Source organism: Hyperoodon ampullatus (genome assembly GCF_949752795.1).
Source record: "Hyperoodon ampullatus genome assembly, chromosome: 2".
Lineage (NCBI taxonomy): Eukaryota > Metazoa > Chordata > Mammalia > Artiodactyla > Ziphiidae > Hyperoodon > Hyperoodon ampullatus.
The window spans coordinates 155,404,093-155,424,884 of NC_136915.1; the positions used below are offsets into that span (position 1 = coordinate 155,404,093).

General features: G+C 38.6%; 2 protein-coding genes across 2 annotated transcripts in view; one reads left to right on the forward strand and one right to left on the reverse strand.

Moving 5' to 3' along the window:
- ODR4 (odr-4 GPCR localization factor homolog) overlaps nt 1-12,459 on the reverse strand; it is a 39,470-nt gene extending 27,011 nt beyond the window's left edge. The window contains exons 1-5 of the mRNA XM_079697820.1: nt 12,359-12,459; nt 9,261-9,381; nt 6,704-6,838; nt 2,567-2,662; nt 323-429 (exon numbers count right to left, since the gene is read on the reverse strand). Coding sequence (XP_079553946.1) covers nt 323-429; nt 2,567-2,662; nt 6,704-6,838; nt 9,261-9,362 — 440 coding nt within the window. The 5' untranslated portion in view covers nt 9,363-9,381; nt 12,359-12,459. The remainder of the gene's footprint in view (nt 1-322; nt 430-2,566; nt 2,663-6,703; nt 6,839-9,260; nt 9,382-12,358) is intronic.
- An 825-nt stretch (nt 12,460-13,284) lies between these two features.
- TPR (translocated promoter region, nuclear basket protein) overlaps nt 13,285-20,792 on the forward strand; it is a 73,511-nt gene continuing 66,003 nt past the window's right edge. The window contains exons 1-2 of the mRNA XM_079696515.1: nt 13,285-13,450; nt 14,977-15,081. Of these exons, the coding sequence (XP_079552641.1) occupies nt 13,300-13,450; nt 14,977-15,081 (256 nt within the window). The 5' untranslated portion in view covers nt 13,285-13,299. The remainder of the gene's footprint in view (nt 13,451-14,976; nt 15,082-20,792) is intronic.

Below are 20,792 nucleotides of genomic sequence, written 5' to 3' on the forward strand. Positions count from 1 at the left end.
ATAAAAGCATTACTTTGCCTAAGCTGTACCTTTCTGTAGGGGCCCTAGTGTATTTTAATGTACAGGAGTGGAGAGCTGGTAAAGAGTTCAGAATGCCCAGTCCTTGCCACCTCTCTCAAAGTCTTTACAACCCTGATACATGATTAACAACCATTATTACCATTATTATTGGCAGTCCGAATTATGTGTTATTTACAGAAAAACGTACAAACTAAGCCTATTTTTTAAATGATGACTTAAATAAATGTTTGGGGAAAAAACCTGCAGGAACATTATTTTAGTATCATATACTTTAGAACATAAACACCTAAATAAAAGATACTTTTTTGTAGAAGAGCAAAAGTGAAGTGTCACTCGTTCTGAGACCTCCTCGTCTGTGAAATTCCACAGTCTCTTTTTATTCATAGATTTTTCCACAGCAAATACTAGCTGAAAAAGAGGAAAACACATCAACTGAATGCAAAATTAAATAAGAGAGAGAGTGCAGAAAAAGACAAGTATAATATCTTTAAGCACTCATCTAGCTTTAAAATTCCACGATGCTGACATTAAATTTCCTTTTTCTCAAAAGGAAGAGTGAAACTGATTATTAACCATTTAGATTCCATTTTTAGGGATATATAAAAATTAGGTATTAAATTTAAAAAATATAATTCACTGTCATTAACGATCAACTGAACATGATTTTGGGCAACTAATATTTAAGTGAAGTACAGAATAAAGACTTTAATTAGAATGAGAAGTGACAAGTGATTTTTAACCTATAAAAATGGAGTGTGTCACCCATTTGGCATCTCTTATTTAAATGTCACAAAAGATGTAAGGTAATAATACATAAGGGCACATAAAATATAGTAATAACATAAATTCTAAGTGAAAAAAATCAGAAATAGTGACAAAAATCTATGCCACATGTAAGGATTATAAAAATGCATACTTGATATGGGGAGAGGGTTCATAAATTTGGCTCTAAGCTTTCTAAAAATAATGTGCACAGAGAAACCCAATCAGTTCCCTAATTCGCACGGTCCATAAGCTAAACAATTGATCAGAAGAGGCATAACTTTCTTAATAATGATATCAAAAGAAATTTCTTCAAAGACAATATTACGTAATATAACAAAGTTCTTAGCAATGACCTTATGGGAGACAGTGACAAGTTTTATAAGGTTACTTCATATATTGTCCCTCAATGCAGGTCAATGGAAACAAAGTTAGATAATTAAAACGCTACAATTTCTGAAATAGGGCATTTCTAAAATCTTACATGCTTCTTAGAAACAAAAGAGATACAAAAAGCAAGAGGAAGGAGGATCTACTGTATCTCTCTAGCGCTGAGCCCACATTCAACCCAACCTCAAGAGGATGCACAGCCAATGCTATTAAATACACATGGATATAGATTACATTTCAAAATGCCAAATAGGATGAATGATTGTGAAAGAGGTACATTTATTTAAAATGGTAAAAATGGCAGAAGGTTGAATAACTTGCCAGGGGAGGGATTATCACCATTTTCTTCCTTTACCCCCATAAGTACAGATATCAAAGGTTTGAAGGTGGGATATTTGATGGGAGAGAATGTTACAAAACTGGAAGAATCTGTAGCACCTGGATTCTTAACTGTACACTTTTTACTAGAAAAAGGTTTGGGGGGATTCTGTGGGGTTTTGCACTTCTCAAGATAAGGAGGTCTCCTTCTCTCTTGGGGTGGAAAATAACTTTTGAAGGCTTATTTGGATCTTGAGTACTAAAAGAGATGAAAACTGGCTGCACAGAGTTTGCTTTAGGTCTGGGCTTAAGGGGAAACAGCCTGTGGACCCTCACATTTACTTGTAAACCATGTTACCCAAATGACTGACATAGGAATTAAACAAAACGCAGGGGATTCATAACAGATACTCGGTACAGAAATAAAGAATAAGTATCTGACTGTTGTTATTTTATGTCTTACTCTCAGGATCCTGAGAGAATTGAAGAGGTGAAGAATTGCAAAACCTATTAATTTCACATTACAGCAATCACTTGGAACTAAATGGAAGGTCTAGCAGAATACTGCTACAGCACAAGAAAAATTGTTAAGCCATTATAACTTGTTTCAAAATAGTAAAAAGTTATCTTTAAAATAACGACTATTTGGGCTTCCCTGGTGGTGCAGTGGTTGAGAGTCCGCCTGCCGATGCAGGGGACACGGGTTCTTGCCCCGGTCCGGGAAGATCCCACATGCCGCGGAGCGGCTAGGCCCGTGAGCCATGGCCGCTGAGCCTGCGCGTCCGGAGCCTGTGCTCCGCAACGGGAGAGGCCACAACAGTGAGAGGCCCGCGTACCGCAAAAAAATAAATAAATAAAATAAAATAAAATAACGACTATTTTAAAAATATGTAGCATTGGTTGAAAATATAAATACTGACATGTATTACACTCAAGATACCAAGCAATTGGGTGGAAAAAGCTGTTTCAACATAATCCCAGCATAGAGAATTAATCTAAATATGCCTAGGATTACTCTATACAAGTATAATCAATTAAGATATAACTTTAAGAATTTTTGATATTTCAGACTTACTCTATGTAGGGTATTTTGAAATTCATTTCCCATTTCTAAAGTTGTAATAATAAATACTCCAAGAACTAAAAGTCCCCCTGGTAGCATTCTGGATACCTGTAAACAGAAATATAGTATTAGCTAACAAAAGCATTTGACATTATATGCAATCTTTTGTGTCTGAGAAGCTAAATATTAAATCAGCAAATGCCTACCTAGTACCAACTATATGCAAAGCATTGAGGTAGGGGCTTTGAAAAAAATGGTTAAAATATTGAGAAATGGGGACTTCTCTGGTGGCACAGTGGTTAAGAATCCACCTGCCAATTCAGGGGACATGGGTTCAAGCCCTGGTCTGGGAAGATCCCACATGCCATGGAGCTACTAAGCCTGTGTGCCACTACTACTGAGCCTGCGCTCTAGAGCCTACAAGTCACAACTACTGAGCCCGCGTGCCACAACTACTGAAGCCCGCGCGCCTAGAGCCTGTGCTCCACAACAAGAGAAGCCACCGCAGTGAGAAGCCTGCGCACCACAATGAAGTGTAGCCCCCGCTCACCACAACTAGAGAAAGCCCCCACGCAGCAACAAAGACCCAACGCAGCCAAAATGGATGAAAACCAAGATGAATGGGGTGTTATTATGCACACAATCTTCCTAGAGTGTCCTTAACTTTTTACCTTAAAACTACTTTATAAATAAAACCATTTAATAATGACACTCTTTAGCTACATCAATAAATAAATTCCTTTCTCCTAAGATTGAAAACTAAAATATCTCCTAAATTTTTCAAGGGCTTCCATTATCAGCTAAATAAAATACAAATTTTTACCTTAGACTGGTATTGCAGACTCTCTAAAATCTGGCTGATCTGATATTCAGAGCCTCATTTGATACTACTTCCCATGAAATATTCAAGCATCAATCACAAACTTCTCACTGTTCTCCACATATATGGTTAGGCTTTCTAACTCTATACCTTTACTCAGGCTGCTCACTCAGCCTGAAAAGACTTTCTCTTACACGTCTACATGTCTGAACTCTACTGAATACCTCAAAGTCAGCTTGAGGAAGCTGCCTTCCCTGATCCTTTGATCTCCAAACTCCTGCAGGACCTCAGTGTAGTTTTCCCATGAAGCTTATCACATGAACCTGTACTATGGTTATGTCTGAACCTTACTAGTTGATCTGGGAGCTCCTTAATGGAAGAAGTTAATTCTCAACTACCTTTGTATCCCTATAATATTTAGCAGAGTCTGGGATTTGAGCAGAGGGCATCCAACTTGAAACTCCATTGTTTCCTATTGTTTAGATTTACTTCAATTTTTAAAACCTTCTTATTGATATTGGGAATTTATATTATTTCCAATTTTTCTGTACCTTAAAATAATATTGGTTAAAAATCCTAGCAAGTTTCTGTGTTCACAGGATTATTTGCTTATAATAAATCTCCTGAGGTGGATAACTAGGTGGATAACTAGGTTAAAGGGTCATACATATTTTTAAGGATTTTGACACATCCTACCAGATTGTCCTGCATAATATCTGTGATTTTCCTTCCACATCATCATGGCTAGTTCTTAGTGCCACATGTATTCCTTTCTACCATCTATACTCATAGTGCTCTGGTTACCTTTTATGTACTTAATGTATGAGCAAACTGATCACAAAGTTAAGTCTTCAGAAAATTAGATACCATAGTCTAACCCCTAATATATTTGCATTATGTCTGCTGGTGGTTCCCTCTGATTTCATAAATTCTATTTACTGCAGTGACACAAGCTTGACATACATAAATAAGGAATAAAGTTTTCATACTTAGCATGAGGAACGTGCACATCTTTTCAAAATCATCAACAAATAAAATTAACCATTTCTTTCTAGAGGCAAAAAGATTATTTTACTACATAAATTTTATGTTTGTGTGTATAGATGTACATAGACTAGACATAGATATAGGTATGTAATTTTACAGAAGGCCAAAAGCAAAATTAGAGTAGAAACTTATTTACAAACCATTGGAAATTTTTTTTTTTTTTTTTTTTTTTGCGGTACACGGGCCTCTTACTGCTGTGGCCTCTCCCGTTGCAGAGCACAGGCTCCGGACGCGCAGGCTCAGCGGCCATGGCTCACAGGCCCAGCCTCTCCGCGGCATGTGGGATCTTCCCGGTCCGGGGCACGAACCTGTGTCCCCTGCATCGGCAGGCGGACTCTCAACCACTGCGCCACCAGGGAAGCCCAAACCATTGGAAATTTAAGTTTAAAATATTTAATATTTCGTTAGAAGATGGTATTAAATATTTATTGCATTTTTTAAAAATATAACTACATACTACCCCCATCACAAATGCAGATAAACATGTGTGTGTGTTTGAAGATTTAAAGATAATTGGAGAAGGAAATAATTTTATTTTTACCTTACTTTAACATACTTTATTGGATGATATAATCCATTCAATAACTACTTTTAAGTGAATTTACTCATCATTCCCTCTGACTCACCCCAAATCTGTTTCCTCTTCATGTAATGGCAACGCCATCTTCCTAGACCCAGACTAAAAAAAAAAATCTCAATAATCTTTAGCAACTCTCTCACAATCTCTTTTTACTGCCAATCTACGTGGTCACTGAATCATCTTAATACTAGCTCTTCCTCTGAAATGTTTTGGCAATGAAGTTTTAGCCTACTGCTTTAGTTTGCTTACTTATTCATTCACTTATCCAATACTTTGGAGTTCTCATCATAAACCATGGGAACACCATGCTCGGCACTAAAGATACAGCCATAAACAAAACAGATGTGACCCCGTCCTCAGGAAGCTTAGAGTCTAGTCACTAGCTCATGTCACCTTTTTTTGAATGATTACTGTAACTATATTTTCTGCTCTTTCTCTCTCTCTCCAATCCCTCTACTCTCCATGTACACTGTACCAAGGCACTGCAATTACTTTCTCAATTATTGGCAGGATTATTTCTCAATCCTTCTCAAAATAGGGAGCTCTGAAAGTCTACCATAGAGCTACCGGCTCCAAAAGAACTCCTTCCTTCCTAGAATGACACTTCAAAACCATCCATAAACTGGCCCCATATAGTCTTATGTCTAAAAGCATTCTTTTATGTACACCATGCTTCAATTACACCCAATTGCGTGTTATTCTAACATACCTTTAAATTTCATGCCTTTGGGTCATTTATCCACTGTCCTTTGTGCATTCAATGTGCTCCCTGACTTCTACTATTAAAGTCCTATTCACCTTTCAAGTTCAGAGCCTTCTGTGAAGCTGTTTGAATCCAACCTTTGACAGATATTTAAACATTCCCCACTCTATATTCCTATAGTACTGTCCTATTTTTATTCACTTCTCTTACAATTTGTTTTGGTAATAATGTCTTTCACTTTGCTTAAAATATAAATTCTAAGGACGTTAAAGAAAAATTTAGGGCTTCCCTGGTGGCGCAGTGGTTGAGAGTCCGCCTGCTGATGCAGGGGACATGGGTTCGTGCCCTGGTCTGGGAAGATCCCACATGCCGCGGAGCGGCTGGGCCTGTGAGCCATGGCCGCTGAGCCTGAGCGTCCAGAGCCTGTGCTCCGCAACGGGAGAGGCCACAACAGTGAGAGGCCCCCATACTGCAAAAAAAAAAAAAAAAAGTAACCATCATTTTATTTCCTCAGTACCTGGTTTAAGATTTTAAAACAATCTGACCAGCAACAATGTTACCAATAACTAGTATTATTTTAAAATAAGGAAAAATTGGAAATAAGGTAAATGACCAATAACAGGATATAGGTTAAAAAACACAACAGATAAAAGTTAACAATGGAAAAGCACAGTGTACAAGATCAAAGGCTTTCAAGTCACACCACCTGGGTTCAAATCCCAGTTTCACTACCTATTACACTAATCTTGGGTGGATTACTTAACTTCAAGTAAGAAAATGCTTTTTTAAAAACTAGATGCAAGTAATCAATAAATAAAAGATATAATCATGGATGAAACAGAGCAGAAAATACTTCTATTTTTGATATACTACCCAAGTTTTGAAAACTTAAGAATGAGTATTCTGAAATTCTAGTCTAGTAACCTGAGGATAAGGTACTTTTATTTTGTTACTCAATAAACACAAACTTAACTATATAAAAGAAACAAATGTGATGACCTGGTTGGCATGTTCTGTGGCCCATTCTTCATCCAAGTTATCCAACTTAGCTTTGGAATGTTTGGAGCTCTCATCTTTTTCCTCTTTGGGTGGCGTTCTAGTGGCAAGAATCACGTAATCCTTTTGTGAAGAACACTTAAAAACAAATTAGAAAAGGTTATTAGGGTGATAACTGGCTGAGGAATGCAAAGCCCTTATGACATGCAAAAACTGAGCAACATTTATAGCAGCTTAAATTGTTAATACCTGTATTATACCAGAATCTACAGAGAAAACAATTTTCATGGACAGCCTTACAACATTTTCCTCACATGTTATTTATCTTTTAATATATTTAATACCAGCTCCTTATTTGTTTGGGCAACCTGAATGTGAATCATGCAGTCGTCCTTAAAAATGGCTTACTGGAACAGATTAGACAGTTCAACAAATATAAAAACCCAATAAAATAAAGCAACAAATGACCTTGTGCATCTTACTTTTATAAAAACAATGATAGTGGGGAACTTGTTCATGTGTGTCCACAGAAAAACAAAGGTTAAGTGATATTAGATTTATGTTCCTCAGTTTTAATAGCAATTAAATGCTAACCAGAAGTGGGAAACCTAAAGATAAATTTAGGGAAAATTTAATAGCTCAGTCTCATTATAGTGAAAATTTCCTATAAAGAAAGAGTAAAAATACAAGTTAGCACGATGTTATCCTCACACATGACCTGAAATTCTAATCGTTAGTGTCATCCTGGAACAGAAAATAAAGGAAAAGAAATTATTTCAATAAAAGTTATTTCCAGAAAGTTACATTGAAATGCACAAAAGGAAAAGGTACGTGCTGATTAAGAAAGCTCTTTCTTTTCATAAAATCTATGATTTTGAAAAGAAAAAGAAACTGACCCTAGGAGTAGGAGACAGGCAAGCCTGAAAGCTTGAGGGGAAGGAAAGAAAAGTGATGAATCCTGGAATAAAGAGAAAGAAGAAGCATGTAGAATACTGAAAGGAATGAAAAGGCAGCATGAAGACAGATTGGAATTCTCCCTAAATTGTGGGAGACTTATACGTAAGATGGTGGTTTTGCTGAGCTCTAGAAACAGCCTATGTGCTGTAAGGCAAGTTTGGAAGAGGGTATTTCTCCCTGACCTTTCACCTTTACTGATCACTTCTGTTCCTAGCAAAAAGAACCCCATACTAGATGTTAATTAACCTGAATCTAAAAGAGGTTCAGATTGTTGCCAGGAGAGGTCGTCTGGCTGTCTAATGAGAAGCCTCAGAGGGTGGTATTACCTGGGTGAACAGTGCAGGGTCTGCCCTCTGTCTTAGAAGTTAAGAAATCGGATTTGTGAAAACTCTGAGAATGTACCTGTCTCTCAGGGCTACACTGACATTACCTAAGATCATTCAGAATGATGCTAAAACTAGAATACCATGAAGGGATGTAAACACGTAAGTCCTCTGCGTGGTGCATTCTTTATAAGTAGGCAACATAGGGCATCAAATTATAAGAGAAAGTAGCTTGGGAATGTGGATAGAATCAGAACAAGTTAATTATCCAATTTGAAGGTTCTAAGGCATCATGTTAAAATATCCAGAAAGAAATCTGCCCCCAATAGGGTTTTATTTGCTATTAGGCCTCAAAATTAATCTTTGGAGCAGAGTACACTCTCCCCTAAATAGTGTTTAGATGTATGTAGCCAGTTTGTTTGTGTGACTCTCCTTTTTTCATTTCTGTGTACTGCTGACAAGTCCTCCCTGCTGATTAACACATTCTTCCTTCAATTATAATAAATCAGTGGGTGCTTATGTTTTTTAAAGTAACTGTCCAAATAGCTGTTCCATTTTGGTTTGATTTTTGAGCCTTAACTCTAAGAGGGAAATAAAATTTGTGTAATTTCCAAATTTCTCTCAGTCCCTTTCCCTCAATCTCCACTGAATCAGTATTTTTAAAAAATCAATAAATGGGTACGATAATATACAATAAAATATATGACCTATATTTGCTATAAGTCTTAAATAAGACAAACTAGAAATAAAATTGTAAAAAGCTACCTTTGTAAAGAATGGGACAACCTGGAATTAAAGATTAAAGGGTGCAAAAATCATTTTGGAAAGACAATAAAACGTGAATAATCTGGTCAGTAAAATTCTAATTTTGGGGCCTTCCTGGTGGCACAGTGGTTGAGAGTCCGCCTGCCAATGCAGGGGACACGGGTTCGTGCCCCGGTCCGGAAAGATCCCACATGCCGTGGAGCGGCTGCACCTGTGAGCCATGGCCACTGAGCCTGCGCGTCCGGAGCCTGTGCTCCGCCAACGGGAGAGGCCAGAACAGTGAGAGGCCCATGTACCGCAAAAAAAAAAAAATTCTAATTTTGCAGTTTCTACCTTGTAAGTTACTTTTACATTGTCAAAAGGGAATGTGTTCTGACTTGGGCAAACCTGGGCTACATTATTCTTCTTCATTCCATCCCTCCATCCCCTAACTTGAATTTATTGTTAAATAGCATATTTTAACTTTAAATAAACAAATCTGCTTTATCAGTAAATGCATAGGAAAAGATACGTACCTGTCCTATTAAAAGACCAGAGACAAAAGCTTTTCCTTGGAGACTGATGTTTGAAAGATACTGGCCGACTGTCTCTTCCACAATGTAGGTTCTTCCCATCATTAAGAACTAATTCAACCTCCTAAATTACAAGAAAAAATATAGAGCATTTTTAGGCAAAAAATATAATTTTCAATGTTTTCCTCATGGGGGTAATATAAAGAGAGAAGTTGTACTACCCTGATACTACCCCATACCTTACAGTGATTGCTTATTCAATAGGGTATTCTTTATTGCGAAGTTTGAATGTAGCTTCAGAATTCTCAACAGTGTTGCAGGAAACGACTACCAATCAACCAGACTTGACAGGAGTGATAAAACCTACTCCCATACCTCAGAAAACGAAGAGAACACTAAACTACTAGTAGCCAACACACCTGATTTCTTATTTAGATCTATTACTCCTTAGTTGTATCATCTTTGGTAATTTACTGCTGAGCCTCACTGTGCTCATTTCTAAAACAGAAAAGATGATAATTTCTGAGTTGCTCAATGGGAGGTAAAGGGAATCAAATTCATGTATTCAGTAAGCACACTATAAAGAACTACTATGTGCAAGAAATTGTGCCAAGTGGGATGGCACGAGGATGAATAATACTTGGCCTCTGCCCTTGAGTAACTCAGAGTACAACTGGAATGATGGACGTAGACAAACAGCAATACAATAATAACAAACATTTGTAGAGCTTCCATTTTGTGTAAAGGCATTGTTCTAAGTACTTAACATATGGAACATTTAATATTCAGGAAAACCCCCATGAGGTAGGGGACATATATACACCCTTGTTTTATAGATTTAGAAACTGAAACGAAAAAAGGTAACATAACTTGCCCAAGCGACAAGCTGGTAAGGGGCAAAGGTAGGATTTCACTTCAGGCAGTCTGGCTCTAAAATCCATTTCTTAAATAGTATTCTTAAATATTGTGCTCATACTAAGGAGTCATACCCAGTCTCTCAATTAAACTTTTACTAAGGGGGACTCCTGTTCTACCCTCTCGCCAGTTTGGGGATGAAAATCAGCACATTCCTCTGACTGGCTCATGCTCCTTTGATTTGAGTTTCTGTAGCTTAAAATCAAAGATGCTGGGGCTTCCCTGGTGGCACAGTGGTTGAGAGTCCGCCTGCCGAGGCAGGGGACACGGGTTCGTGCCCCGGTCCGGGAAGATCCCACATGCTGCGGAGCAGCTGGGCCCGTGAGCCATGGCTGCTGAGCCTGCGCGTCCGGAGCCTGTGCTCCGCAACGGGAGAGGCCACAACAGTGAGAGGCCTGAGTACTGAAAAAAAAAAAAAAAAATTCAAAGATGCTGAATAAAAGAGGTAGGACATAATAAATGATGATCTCAAGGAGTTCACATTCAGTGTGGGAGAAACAAATGTAAAGACATGATTCCAAAAAGCTATAAAACAGCCACAGAGAGACTGAAGAAACACAGTTGCAGCATTCTGAATAGCGGTAATTGTCACTTATGTCCTGCAAAAAATTCCAATCTTATTCAGGACAACAAAATCCAGGCAACTCTAGATGTGCTGGGGTGGCTTATTTGACATCAGTAAAATAAACTGCCAGTCACAATGATTTGCATTACTCTAAAACTAAAGCCCAGAGAATCACTTCCAGTTTGAAATGGCCTATTAGATGGTCTTTTTTCAAAGTTCCTGTTTGGTTTTGTCTCAAAATGCATTAAATTTCTTCTTAGCTCTCAGGTTTGCACTTTTTTTTTTTTGTGAAGTCCAGGACTGCCTGTCTAAATCATTAATGCCTCTATAAAGTTAAGGGCTTTCCACTTTTACCACCTTAAGGTATGCATTTCTGTGTATTAAACTTTCTTCTACTTAATCATGCTATTCTACTCCTTTTCCTTCTGCCCTAAATAATTCTTAATTCTTACAAGAAATAGCAGTTAACAGTGACTCCAAGGTTATGATATGTAACTTTCTAATCTTACTTTTTCCAAGGTGTCATCTATTAGTCAGGTTAATGTGTAAGAAACTGCATGCAATAGAAAGATGAAAATCTTTGTGTTATGAAATCTGGTTGACTGTCGGATATTTTTTTCTTTAGTGCTCCTTCAAAACTTTGAAATGTAGCTAACCATACTTTATAAAGGACACTAATAAAAATGTAGATCTTCTCTCATACAGTTCAATTTTTCCTGAAATGCTGTGTATCAGCAGAAGCTTTGCAAGTTGTCCAAACGCTGACTTGAGACCACTCAACTTCCCTGGACTCTGTTTTCCTAGTCTGCAAAATAAAGAATTTGGATCATAGCAGGTCGGAAAACCTAATTTTAGGATTCTCTAAGTCCAAGTACAGACCATCTGCATTTTCCAAATGGTAGATCAAGAATGATAATATTGTGAGCCTAGGACATAATACAGTATTGCACATACCAGCAACCTTAATTAAAGTGCTTATATAAAATATTTTGGGGGAAAGAAACAACCTTAAGCTCCTTACTGCTATTCTCAAAGGTCTGCTACTGTGGGAATTGTAGGGAGAATGACATTTGGAATGCTTTATTTTCAATAAAGAATTTAAAAAATTCTTTTAGAAGAGTAATCAAACATGAAATAATCTACGGATTCAGCTTAGAAGTCACAGAACTACAATTTGGAAACAAGTAGTTCTGTTACGATGGCAGGGTGAGAAGTGGTTTTTAAGAACGAACGTGTTTAACAACTTCTGTTCCAAAAGTTTTTCAATTTTAACAATATAAACACAAGGCAACATTTTCTGTAATGTTACCTTAAAACATACAAAATAAAAGCTACACTCAAACTCCTCTTGGCTTTTTAAAATCCTCTTCCTGGAAAATAAACCGAGCTCCTTAAATTCCTATTAAGTCACTGTTACCAACTCCGCCACCAAAAAACCAAAAAATCTAAGTAATGTAAGTCTCATAACTGGACTTGAGTGTGTCGTACAGGAGTGACCGTCCATATGCTTCCTACACTCTATCCCTTTCTGTCCTCCTTGAAAAGGCAGTTCTCTGTGCCCGAGTGCACACACATCTCACACACACACACACACACGGATTCCACCCTCAGGCTGACTCACCTGTACTCAGACTGTGCACGCGCGGCAGACAAATCTGTCGAACTGTCAGACCACCTGAGAAAGGTGTTTAGAGTGCAAGGACCAGGCTCCAGGGACCAGATACCACTCCGTTCCCAATTCCAGAGTCAATGAATTCATCAGAAAGCGACGAACTTCCCGCACCTCACTTCCTACTCCACACCCGGGGCCTCTGGAGTCAGGTGGCTCAGATTGATGACGCACGCTGGCCCCCTCCTTTCACCGCAGCGCCTCAGCCAAACCGACTGCGGTCGCCACCCCGCCCCCTTCCGGGCGCCATTAAGAGCGTGGCGGTAGCCCGGCGTCTGCCGTCCGGCCCTGCCGGGACCGCTGCCCTCTAGCGGCCCAGAGTCTAAAAGTCGCCAAAGAGGACGACCCATGGCATCCCGGAGCTATGACGGTAAGGTCGCCCTCCTCTTCAGGGAGGAACGTAGGTTAACGGGTACTATGTGGCGCCACCTCGCGTTTAAGTGGTCGCGCGGCAGGCAAGGAGAGCCGGGGGGCGGGGAGAAAGGTGGAAGCGGACTTGGTGGTGCAGAATTGGGCTCACGGAAGGGATTGGGAAAAACTACGTTTCCCAGAAGCCTACGCGGCTAGACGCGTGTGGAAAAGGGTGCCGGAAAGCGGAGTGCACGACAGGGGTCAGAGGCTGCCTCTGAACTCGGATTCCCAGGGTGCACAGCTTCCGGTGGTTGCGCGCGCACTGCGGACGCGGGCGCTGCGGCGCGTCTGGTGCAGCAGCTAACGCGGGACTCGATTTCCCAGGGTACCGCCGCGGGAGTCTCCGTCGGGCGGGCGCGCGCGCGCCACCGAGAGAGGTGGCAGAGGCAGCAGCCCAGGCTTCTGGGTCGTCTAGGTCTTCGCCTTTCTTCTTCGTTTCTGCTCCGTCGGCCGCTGCCGCCGCGGTCCCCGGCCAGATCGACATGGCGGCGGTGTTGCAGCAAGTCCTGGAGCGCACGGAACTGAACAAGCTGCCCAAGTCGGTCCAGAACAAACTTGAGAAGTTCCTTGCTGACCAGCAGTCCGAGATCGATGGCCTCAAGGGGCGGCACGAGAAATTTAAGGTGGAGAGCGGTAAGTGCGACGCTCTTCGCGCCCTTGTTTCTGGGCGCGACCCCAGCGATGGCTGGGCTCCTCCCCTTGCAAGCTCGCACCGTCCACGGCTTCACTGCTAGCATCGCTTCTCCGGCTCCGTGGGCACCATAGGCCTTCTCGTAACTGCTTCCCTCACAGTTTGATACGAAGAAGCCTGTTTGTTTGTTTTTTAAAATGTGAATCCACATTGAGTTCCTGTTTTCTTTGTAATTAGGGCGGTCTCATTTAGGGACGCCTAACGTTGTCTGGCAAACAGAAATTGTGAAGATTTGGGTCTGTTTACACCGGACTAGGGGTCTGCGACTCCTAACTCTTCTAAGCCTAGAGTACCCTGTCTGTATGTTGCACGTTAAATGATAGTAATTTCTGCTCTGTTTTCTAGTCATCTGCCTTCAAAGGCCTATGTCTTTAATGATAACTTCCTGCACTTGTTCTGAGTCTGTCTCGCTCTGGTCCGTTTTGTGTTCACAAAAATGAGTAGGTGCATAGGACAGCGCTGGAAACACAGTGCGCATGCAGTAAATGTTTAAAATATCCGACTTCTCTCTAAAAGTTGGAGTTTGATAGAAAATATATTAAGACCTTATAAATACCTGTAGTAGACCCTCAAATAAGAAGGTTCCTCACAACGGTGACTTGAATATCATTGAAGAAATATTAAGAGCATAGTAATTACCGTTAGTAAAATACAAACCGTCTGCTGTGTGTCCTGGTTTACCAGGTTGTGTGTCTTGGTTTACCAGGGTTTTTTTTTTGGTGGGGGGGGAGGTGGGCGGTGCGGGATTGGCAACTGGTTTTTGCTAAGTGGATTGAAAATTCTGAAGAAGTTTTCATTTTAAAAAAATAGATAAAATTACCAAGCAGAATTGATGTTGAAAATTAATTCTCTGAATCCCAACACTGAATATAGTGCCCTGCATTCTATGTGTTAATTTACACAATAAATATTGAGCGTCTTCTATGTGCTTCTAATGTGCTGAACAGTGCACTATCAGTCGCTTCCCTTGGAAAGTTAACATGTTTATTTTTACATAAATTTAGTAATTTTATATGTTCAGGCATTATTTTGCTATTTTAAGACAAACCTTTTTAAAGCAAAGCAGTTTTTAACCTAAATAATTTTTTCTCCATTTAATAAATATATTTTTTTGGTCTGCTTTATGCTAAGAAGTCTACTGATGTGTGGGGAAAATACTATGATAAATGAGACATGTTGCCTGCCTTGAAGAATCTTATAATCTTGTGGAATAGGCAGAAAAATAATTTGTTAAAACCCTCTCAGGCCATTTCTTTTGTCATTTTACATATGTCAGTTGGAAATGTTGGATTAAAGTCCTTTTCTGTACTCGATCTATTTATCTTTACTCAAAGTCTCTCTTATTTGGAGTGTGGGTTCCAATACTATGTCTTAAATTTTAAAATCAAGGTTATCAAAAATAAGTAGCAGTATCGACAGTGTGGACATGTATGTTTGATTTTTTTTTTTTTCCTCTGATCATCTGTAGAACAACAGTACTTTGAGATAGAGAAGAGGCTGTCCCACAGTCAGGAGAGACTTGTGAATGAAACCCGAGAGTGCCAAAGCTTGCGGCTTGAGCTGGAGAAGCTCAGTAAGTATTTAATTATATCTTTCTAATATTGGGAGTATTGAGGTCTTCAGAAACTCCTTTGTATGCTTTGGAAACATTTATTTACTGTATATGAAAATACTGATTGTCCTTGTTTTCATTTCTGGTAATATTTTTTTTTTCTTTCAGTGTGATTTTTTTTCATTCAGTGGTAAAGACTTTGAAAGAGTCCAGGGCTTAATGGTCAGGAGGCATGGGTTCTAATTCTGACTGCTATTTAAAACTTTTATGTCATATGTAAATCATAACAGTGTTTGATTATTGTTTATAAAATGGCTAGAGCCACTTGTCTATCTACTTAAACAGCTGTACAGGTCAAATGAGGTATATATGAAAGCATTTTGAAAAGGCTAAAGCATTATCCAACTGAAAAAGTAAAGAGAGTGACTTAATTATTTTTGTGTTGTTGAAAAATTAAAGCCTATTAGTTCCATTATTATATTCTGTTTTAACTCTTGTTATGATATTTATAACTACTTATGAACCTCAGGATGTAATTTCCTCTTTAAGGCCTAATTCCATTGAAAGATGAACAGCTATTTTTCTTCTTAATTAATTTTCTTACATCATTAAGTCCTAGAAAGTACACAAGATCTTAAAGGTCCTGACATTTCCTGGGAGGATGATGTGTTTTTATGTGCCTTGTTTACAGAGAAAAAAAGCGAATGTCAGGAAGATCTTTATAGAGGAGGGACATAATATTTGTTATTAGGTATAGCTGGATTTTAATTTCTTTGGGAATGCAAGAAGCTAATAATTAAGAGAATGGCTGAAAGATTAGTCTTCTTTCTTAACCAAGTCCATGCCCATCGGCTGTATGTTTGCGTCGAAACCCTTTACAACTAATTTTGGCACATCTCATCTTTAAAACATGTGACGTGTACATATAATGGTATGTATACATGTGTGATGAGGGTATGAATACTTGAGTAGCTACATCTGATTTATCACCTGTACATAGTTTTGTCTTGGCATAAAAAAAAAGGTTTGTAGAGCAATAGTGCTAAAAAATTTCAAGAAAATGACTGTGATCCCAGCTTCTTTTATGAGATCTGGAAAAGGGAGAGGGAGGAGAAGATGGGGATAAACCTAGATAGACATGCCTTCCTGGGGTGTACAGTTTATATTTTTATATTTTTTTAGTTTGGAAGCAGTAGATAACATTAAAACGACATAGAAAATTTGGACAAATTTAGCAGGTTTTTTGTTTTTCTTTTATTTTTTTTTATTATTTTTTTTAATTTTTTATTTTTTATTAGTTTCTGCTTTATAACAAAGTGAATCAGTCATACATACACATCTGTTCCCACATCCCTTCCCTATTGCGTCTCCCTCCCTCCCACCCTCCCTATCCCACCCCTCCAGGCGGTCACAAAGCACCGAGCTGATCTCCCTGTGCTCTGCGGCTGCTTCCCACTATCTATCTACCTTACGTTTGGTAGTGTATATATGTCCATGCCTCTCTTTCGCTTTGTCACAGCTTACCCTTCACCCTCCCCATATCCTCAAGTCCGTTCTCAAGTAGGTCTGTGTCTTTATTCCAGTTTTACCCCTAGGTTCTTCATGACATTTTTTTTTTTTTAAATTCCATATATATGTGTTAGCATACGGTATTTGTCTTTCTCTTTCTGACTTACTTCACTCTGTATGACAGACTCTAGGTCTATCCACCTCATTACAAATAGCTCAGTTTCGTTCCTTTTTATGGCTGAGTAATATTCCATTGTATATATGTGCCACATCTTCTTTATCCATTCATCCGATGATGGACACTTAGGTTGTTTCCAGCTCCGGGCTATTGTGAATAGAGCTGCAATGAGCATTTTGGTACATGCCTCTTTTTGAATTATGGTTTTCTCAGGGTATATGCCTAGTAGTGGTATTGCTGGGTCATATGGTAGTTCTATTTTTAGTTTTTTAAGGAACCTCCATACTGTTCTCCATAGTGGCTGTACCAATTCACATTCCCACCAGCAGTGCAAGAGTGTTCCCTTTTCTCCACACCCTCTCCAGCATTTATTGTTTCTAGATTTCTTGATGATGGCCATTCTGACTGGTGTGAGATGATATCTCATTGTAGTTTTGATTTGCATTTCTCTAATGATTAATGATGTTGAGCATTCTTTCATGTGTTTATTGGCAGTCTGTATATCTTCTTTGGAGAAATGCCTATTTAAGTCTTCTGCCCATTTTTGGATTGGGTTGTTTGTTTTTTTGATATTGAGCTGCCTGAGCTGTTTATAAATTTTGGAGATTAATCCTTTGTCAGTTGCTTCATTTGCAAATATTTTCTCCCATTCTGAGGGTTGTCTTTTGGTCTTGTTTATGGTTTCCTTTGCTGTGCAAAAGCTTTGAAGTTTCATTAGGTCCCATTTGTTTATCTTTGTTTTTAGTTCCATTTCTCTAGGAGGTGGGTCCAAAAGGATCTTGCTGTGATTTATGTCATAGAGTGTTCTACCTATGTTTTCCTCTAAGAGTTTGATAGTTTCTGGCCTTACATTTAGGTCTTTAATCCATTTTGAGCTTATTTTTGTGTATGGTGTTAGGGAATGATCTAATCTCATACTTTTACATGTCCCTGTCCAGTTTTCCCAGCACCACTTATTGAAGAGGCTGTCCTTTCTCCACTGTACATTCCTGCCTCCTTTATCAAAGATAAGTTGGCCATATGTGCGTGGGTTTATCTCTGGGCTTTCTATCCTGATCCACTGATCTATCTTTCTGTTTTTATGCCAGTACCACACTGTCTTAATTACTGTAGCTTTGTAGTATAGTCTGAAGTCAGGGAGCCTGATTCCTCCAGCTCCGTTTTTTGTTCTCAAGATTGCTTTGGCTATTCGGGGTCTTTTGTTTTTCCAAACAAATTTTGAAATTTTTTGTTCTAGTTCTGTGAAAAATGCCAGTGGTAGTTTGATAGGGATTGCATTGAATCTGTAGATTGCTTTGGGTAGTAGAGTCATTTTCACAATATTGATTCTTCCAATCCAGGAGCATGGTATATCTCTCCATCTATTTGTATCCTCTTTAATTTCTTTCATCAGTGTCTTATAATTTTCTGCATACAGGTCTTTTGTCTCCTTAGGTAGGTTTATTCCTAGATATTTTATTCTTTTTGTTGCAATGGTAAATGGGAGTGTTTTCTTGATTTCATTTTCAGATTTTTCATCATTAGTGTACAGGAATGCCAGAGATTTCTGTGCATTAATTTTGTATCCTGCTACTTTACCAAATTCATTGATTAGCTCTAGTAGTTTTTCGGTAGCATCTTTAGGATTCTCTATGTATAGTATCATATCATCTGCAAACAGTGACAGCTTTACTTCTTCTTTTCCAATTTGGATTCCTTTTATTTCCTTTTCTTCTCTGATTGCTGTGGCTAAAACTTCCAAAACTAGGTTGAATAAGAGTGGTGAGAGTGGGCAGCCTTGTCTTGTTCCTGATCTTAGTGGAAATGGTTTCAGTTTTTCACCATTGAGGACAATGTTGGCTGTGGGTTTGTCATATATGGCCTTTATTATGTTGAGGAAAGTTCCCTCTATGCCTACTTTCTGCAGGGTTTTTATCATAAATGGGTGTTGAATTTTGTCGAAAGCTTTCTCTGCATCTATTGAGATGATCATATGGTTTTTCTCCTTCAACTTGTTAATATGGTGTATCACATTGATTGATTTGCGTATATTGAAGAATCCTTGCATTCCTGGAATAAACCCCACTTGATCATGGTGTATGATCCTTTTAATGTGGTGTTGGATTCTGTTTGCTAGTATTTTGTTGAGGATTTTTGCATCTATGTTCATCAGTGATATTGGCCTGTAGTTTTCTTTCTTTGTGACATCCTTGCCTGGTTTTGGTATCAAGGTGATGGTGGCCTCGTAGAATGAGTTTGGGAGTGTTCCTTCCTCTGATATTGTTTGGAAGAGTTTGAGAAGGATGGGTGTTAGCTCTTCTCTAAATGTTTGATAGAATTCGCCTGTGAAGCCATCTGGTCCTGGGCTTTTGTTTGATGGAAGATTTTTAATCACAGTTTCAATTTCAGTGCTTGTGATTGGTCTGTTCATATTTTCTATTTCTTCCTGAGTCAGTCTTGGTAGGTTGTGCATTTCTAAGAATTTGTCCATTTCTTCCAGGTTGTCCATTTTATTGGCATAGAGTTGCTTATAGTAATCTCTCATGATCTTTTGTATTTCTGCAGTGTCAGTTGTTACTTCTCCTTTTTCATTTCTAATTCTATTGATTTGAGTCTTCTCCCTTCTTTTCTTGATGAGTCTGGCTAATGGTTTGTCAATTTTGTTTATCTTCTCAAAGAACCAGCTTTTAGTTTTATTGATCTTTGCTATTGTTTCCTTCATTTCTTTTTCATTTATTTCTGATCTGATCTTTATGATTTCTTTCCTTCTGCTAACTTTGGGGGTTTTTTGTTCTTCTTTCTCTAATTGCTTTAGGTGCAGCGTCAGGTTGTTTACTCGAAATGTTTCCTGTTTCTTAAGGTGGGATTGTATTGCTATAAACTTCCCCCTTAGAACTGCTTTTGCTGCGTCCCATAGGTTTTGGGTCGTCGTGTCTCCATTGTCATTTGTTTCTAGGTATTTTTAAATTTCCTCTTTGATTTCTTCAGTGATCACTTCGTTATTGAGTAGTGTATTGTTTAGCCTCCATGTGTTTGTATTTTTTACAGATCTTTTCCTGTAATTGATGTCTAGTCTCATAGCATTGTGGTCGGAAAAGATACTTGATACAATTTCAATTTTCTTAAATTTACCAAGGCTTGATTTGTGACCCAAGATATGATCTATCCTGGAGAATGTTCCATGAGCACTTGAGAAAAATGTGTATTCTGTTGTTTTTGGGTGGAATGTCCTATAAATATCAACTAAGTCCATCTTGTTTAATGTATCATTTAAAGCTTGTGTTTCCTTATTTATTTTCATTTTGGATGATCTGTCCATTGGTGAAAGTGGGGTGTTAAAGTCCCCTACTATGATTGTGTTACTGTCGATTTCCCCTTTTATGGCTGTTAGTATTTGCCTTATGTATTGAGGTGCTCCTATGTTGGGTGCATAAATATTTACAATTGTTATATCTTCTTCTTGGATCGATCCCTTTATCGTTATGTAGTGTCCTTCTTTGTCTCTTCTAATAGTCTTTATTTTAAAGTCTATTTTGTCTGATATAAGAATTGCTACTCCAGCTTTCTTTTGATTTCCATTTGCATGGAATATCTCTTTCCATCCCCTTACTTTCAATCTGTATGTGTCTCTAGGTCTGAAGTGGGTCTCTTGTAGACAGCATATATATGGGTCTTGTTTTTGTATCCATTCAGCCACTCTGTGTCTTTTGGTGGGAGCATTTAGTCCATTTACATTTAAGGTAATTATTGATATGTATGTTTCTATTCCCATTTCCTTAATTGCTTTGGGTTCGTTATTGTAGGTATATTCCTTCTGTTGTGTTTCTTGCCTAGAGAAGTTCCTTTAGCATTTGTTGTAAAGCTGGTTTGGTGGTGCTGAACTCTCTCAGCTTTTGCTTGTCTGTAAAGGTTTTAATTTCTCCATCAAATCTGAATGAGATCCTTGCTGGGTAGAGTAATCTTGGTTGCAGGTTTCTCTCCTTCATCACTTTAATTATGTCCTGCCACTCCCTTCTGGCTTGTAGAGTTTCTGCTGAGAGATCAGCTGTTAACCTGATGGGGATTC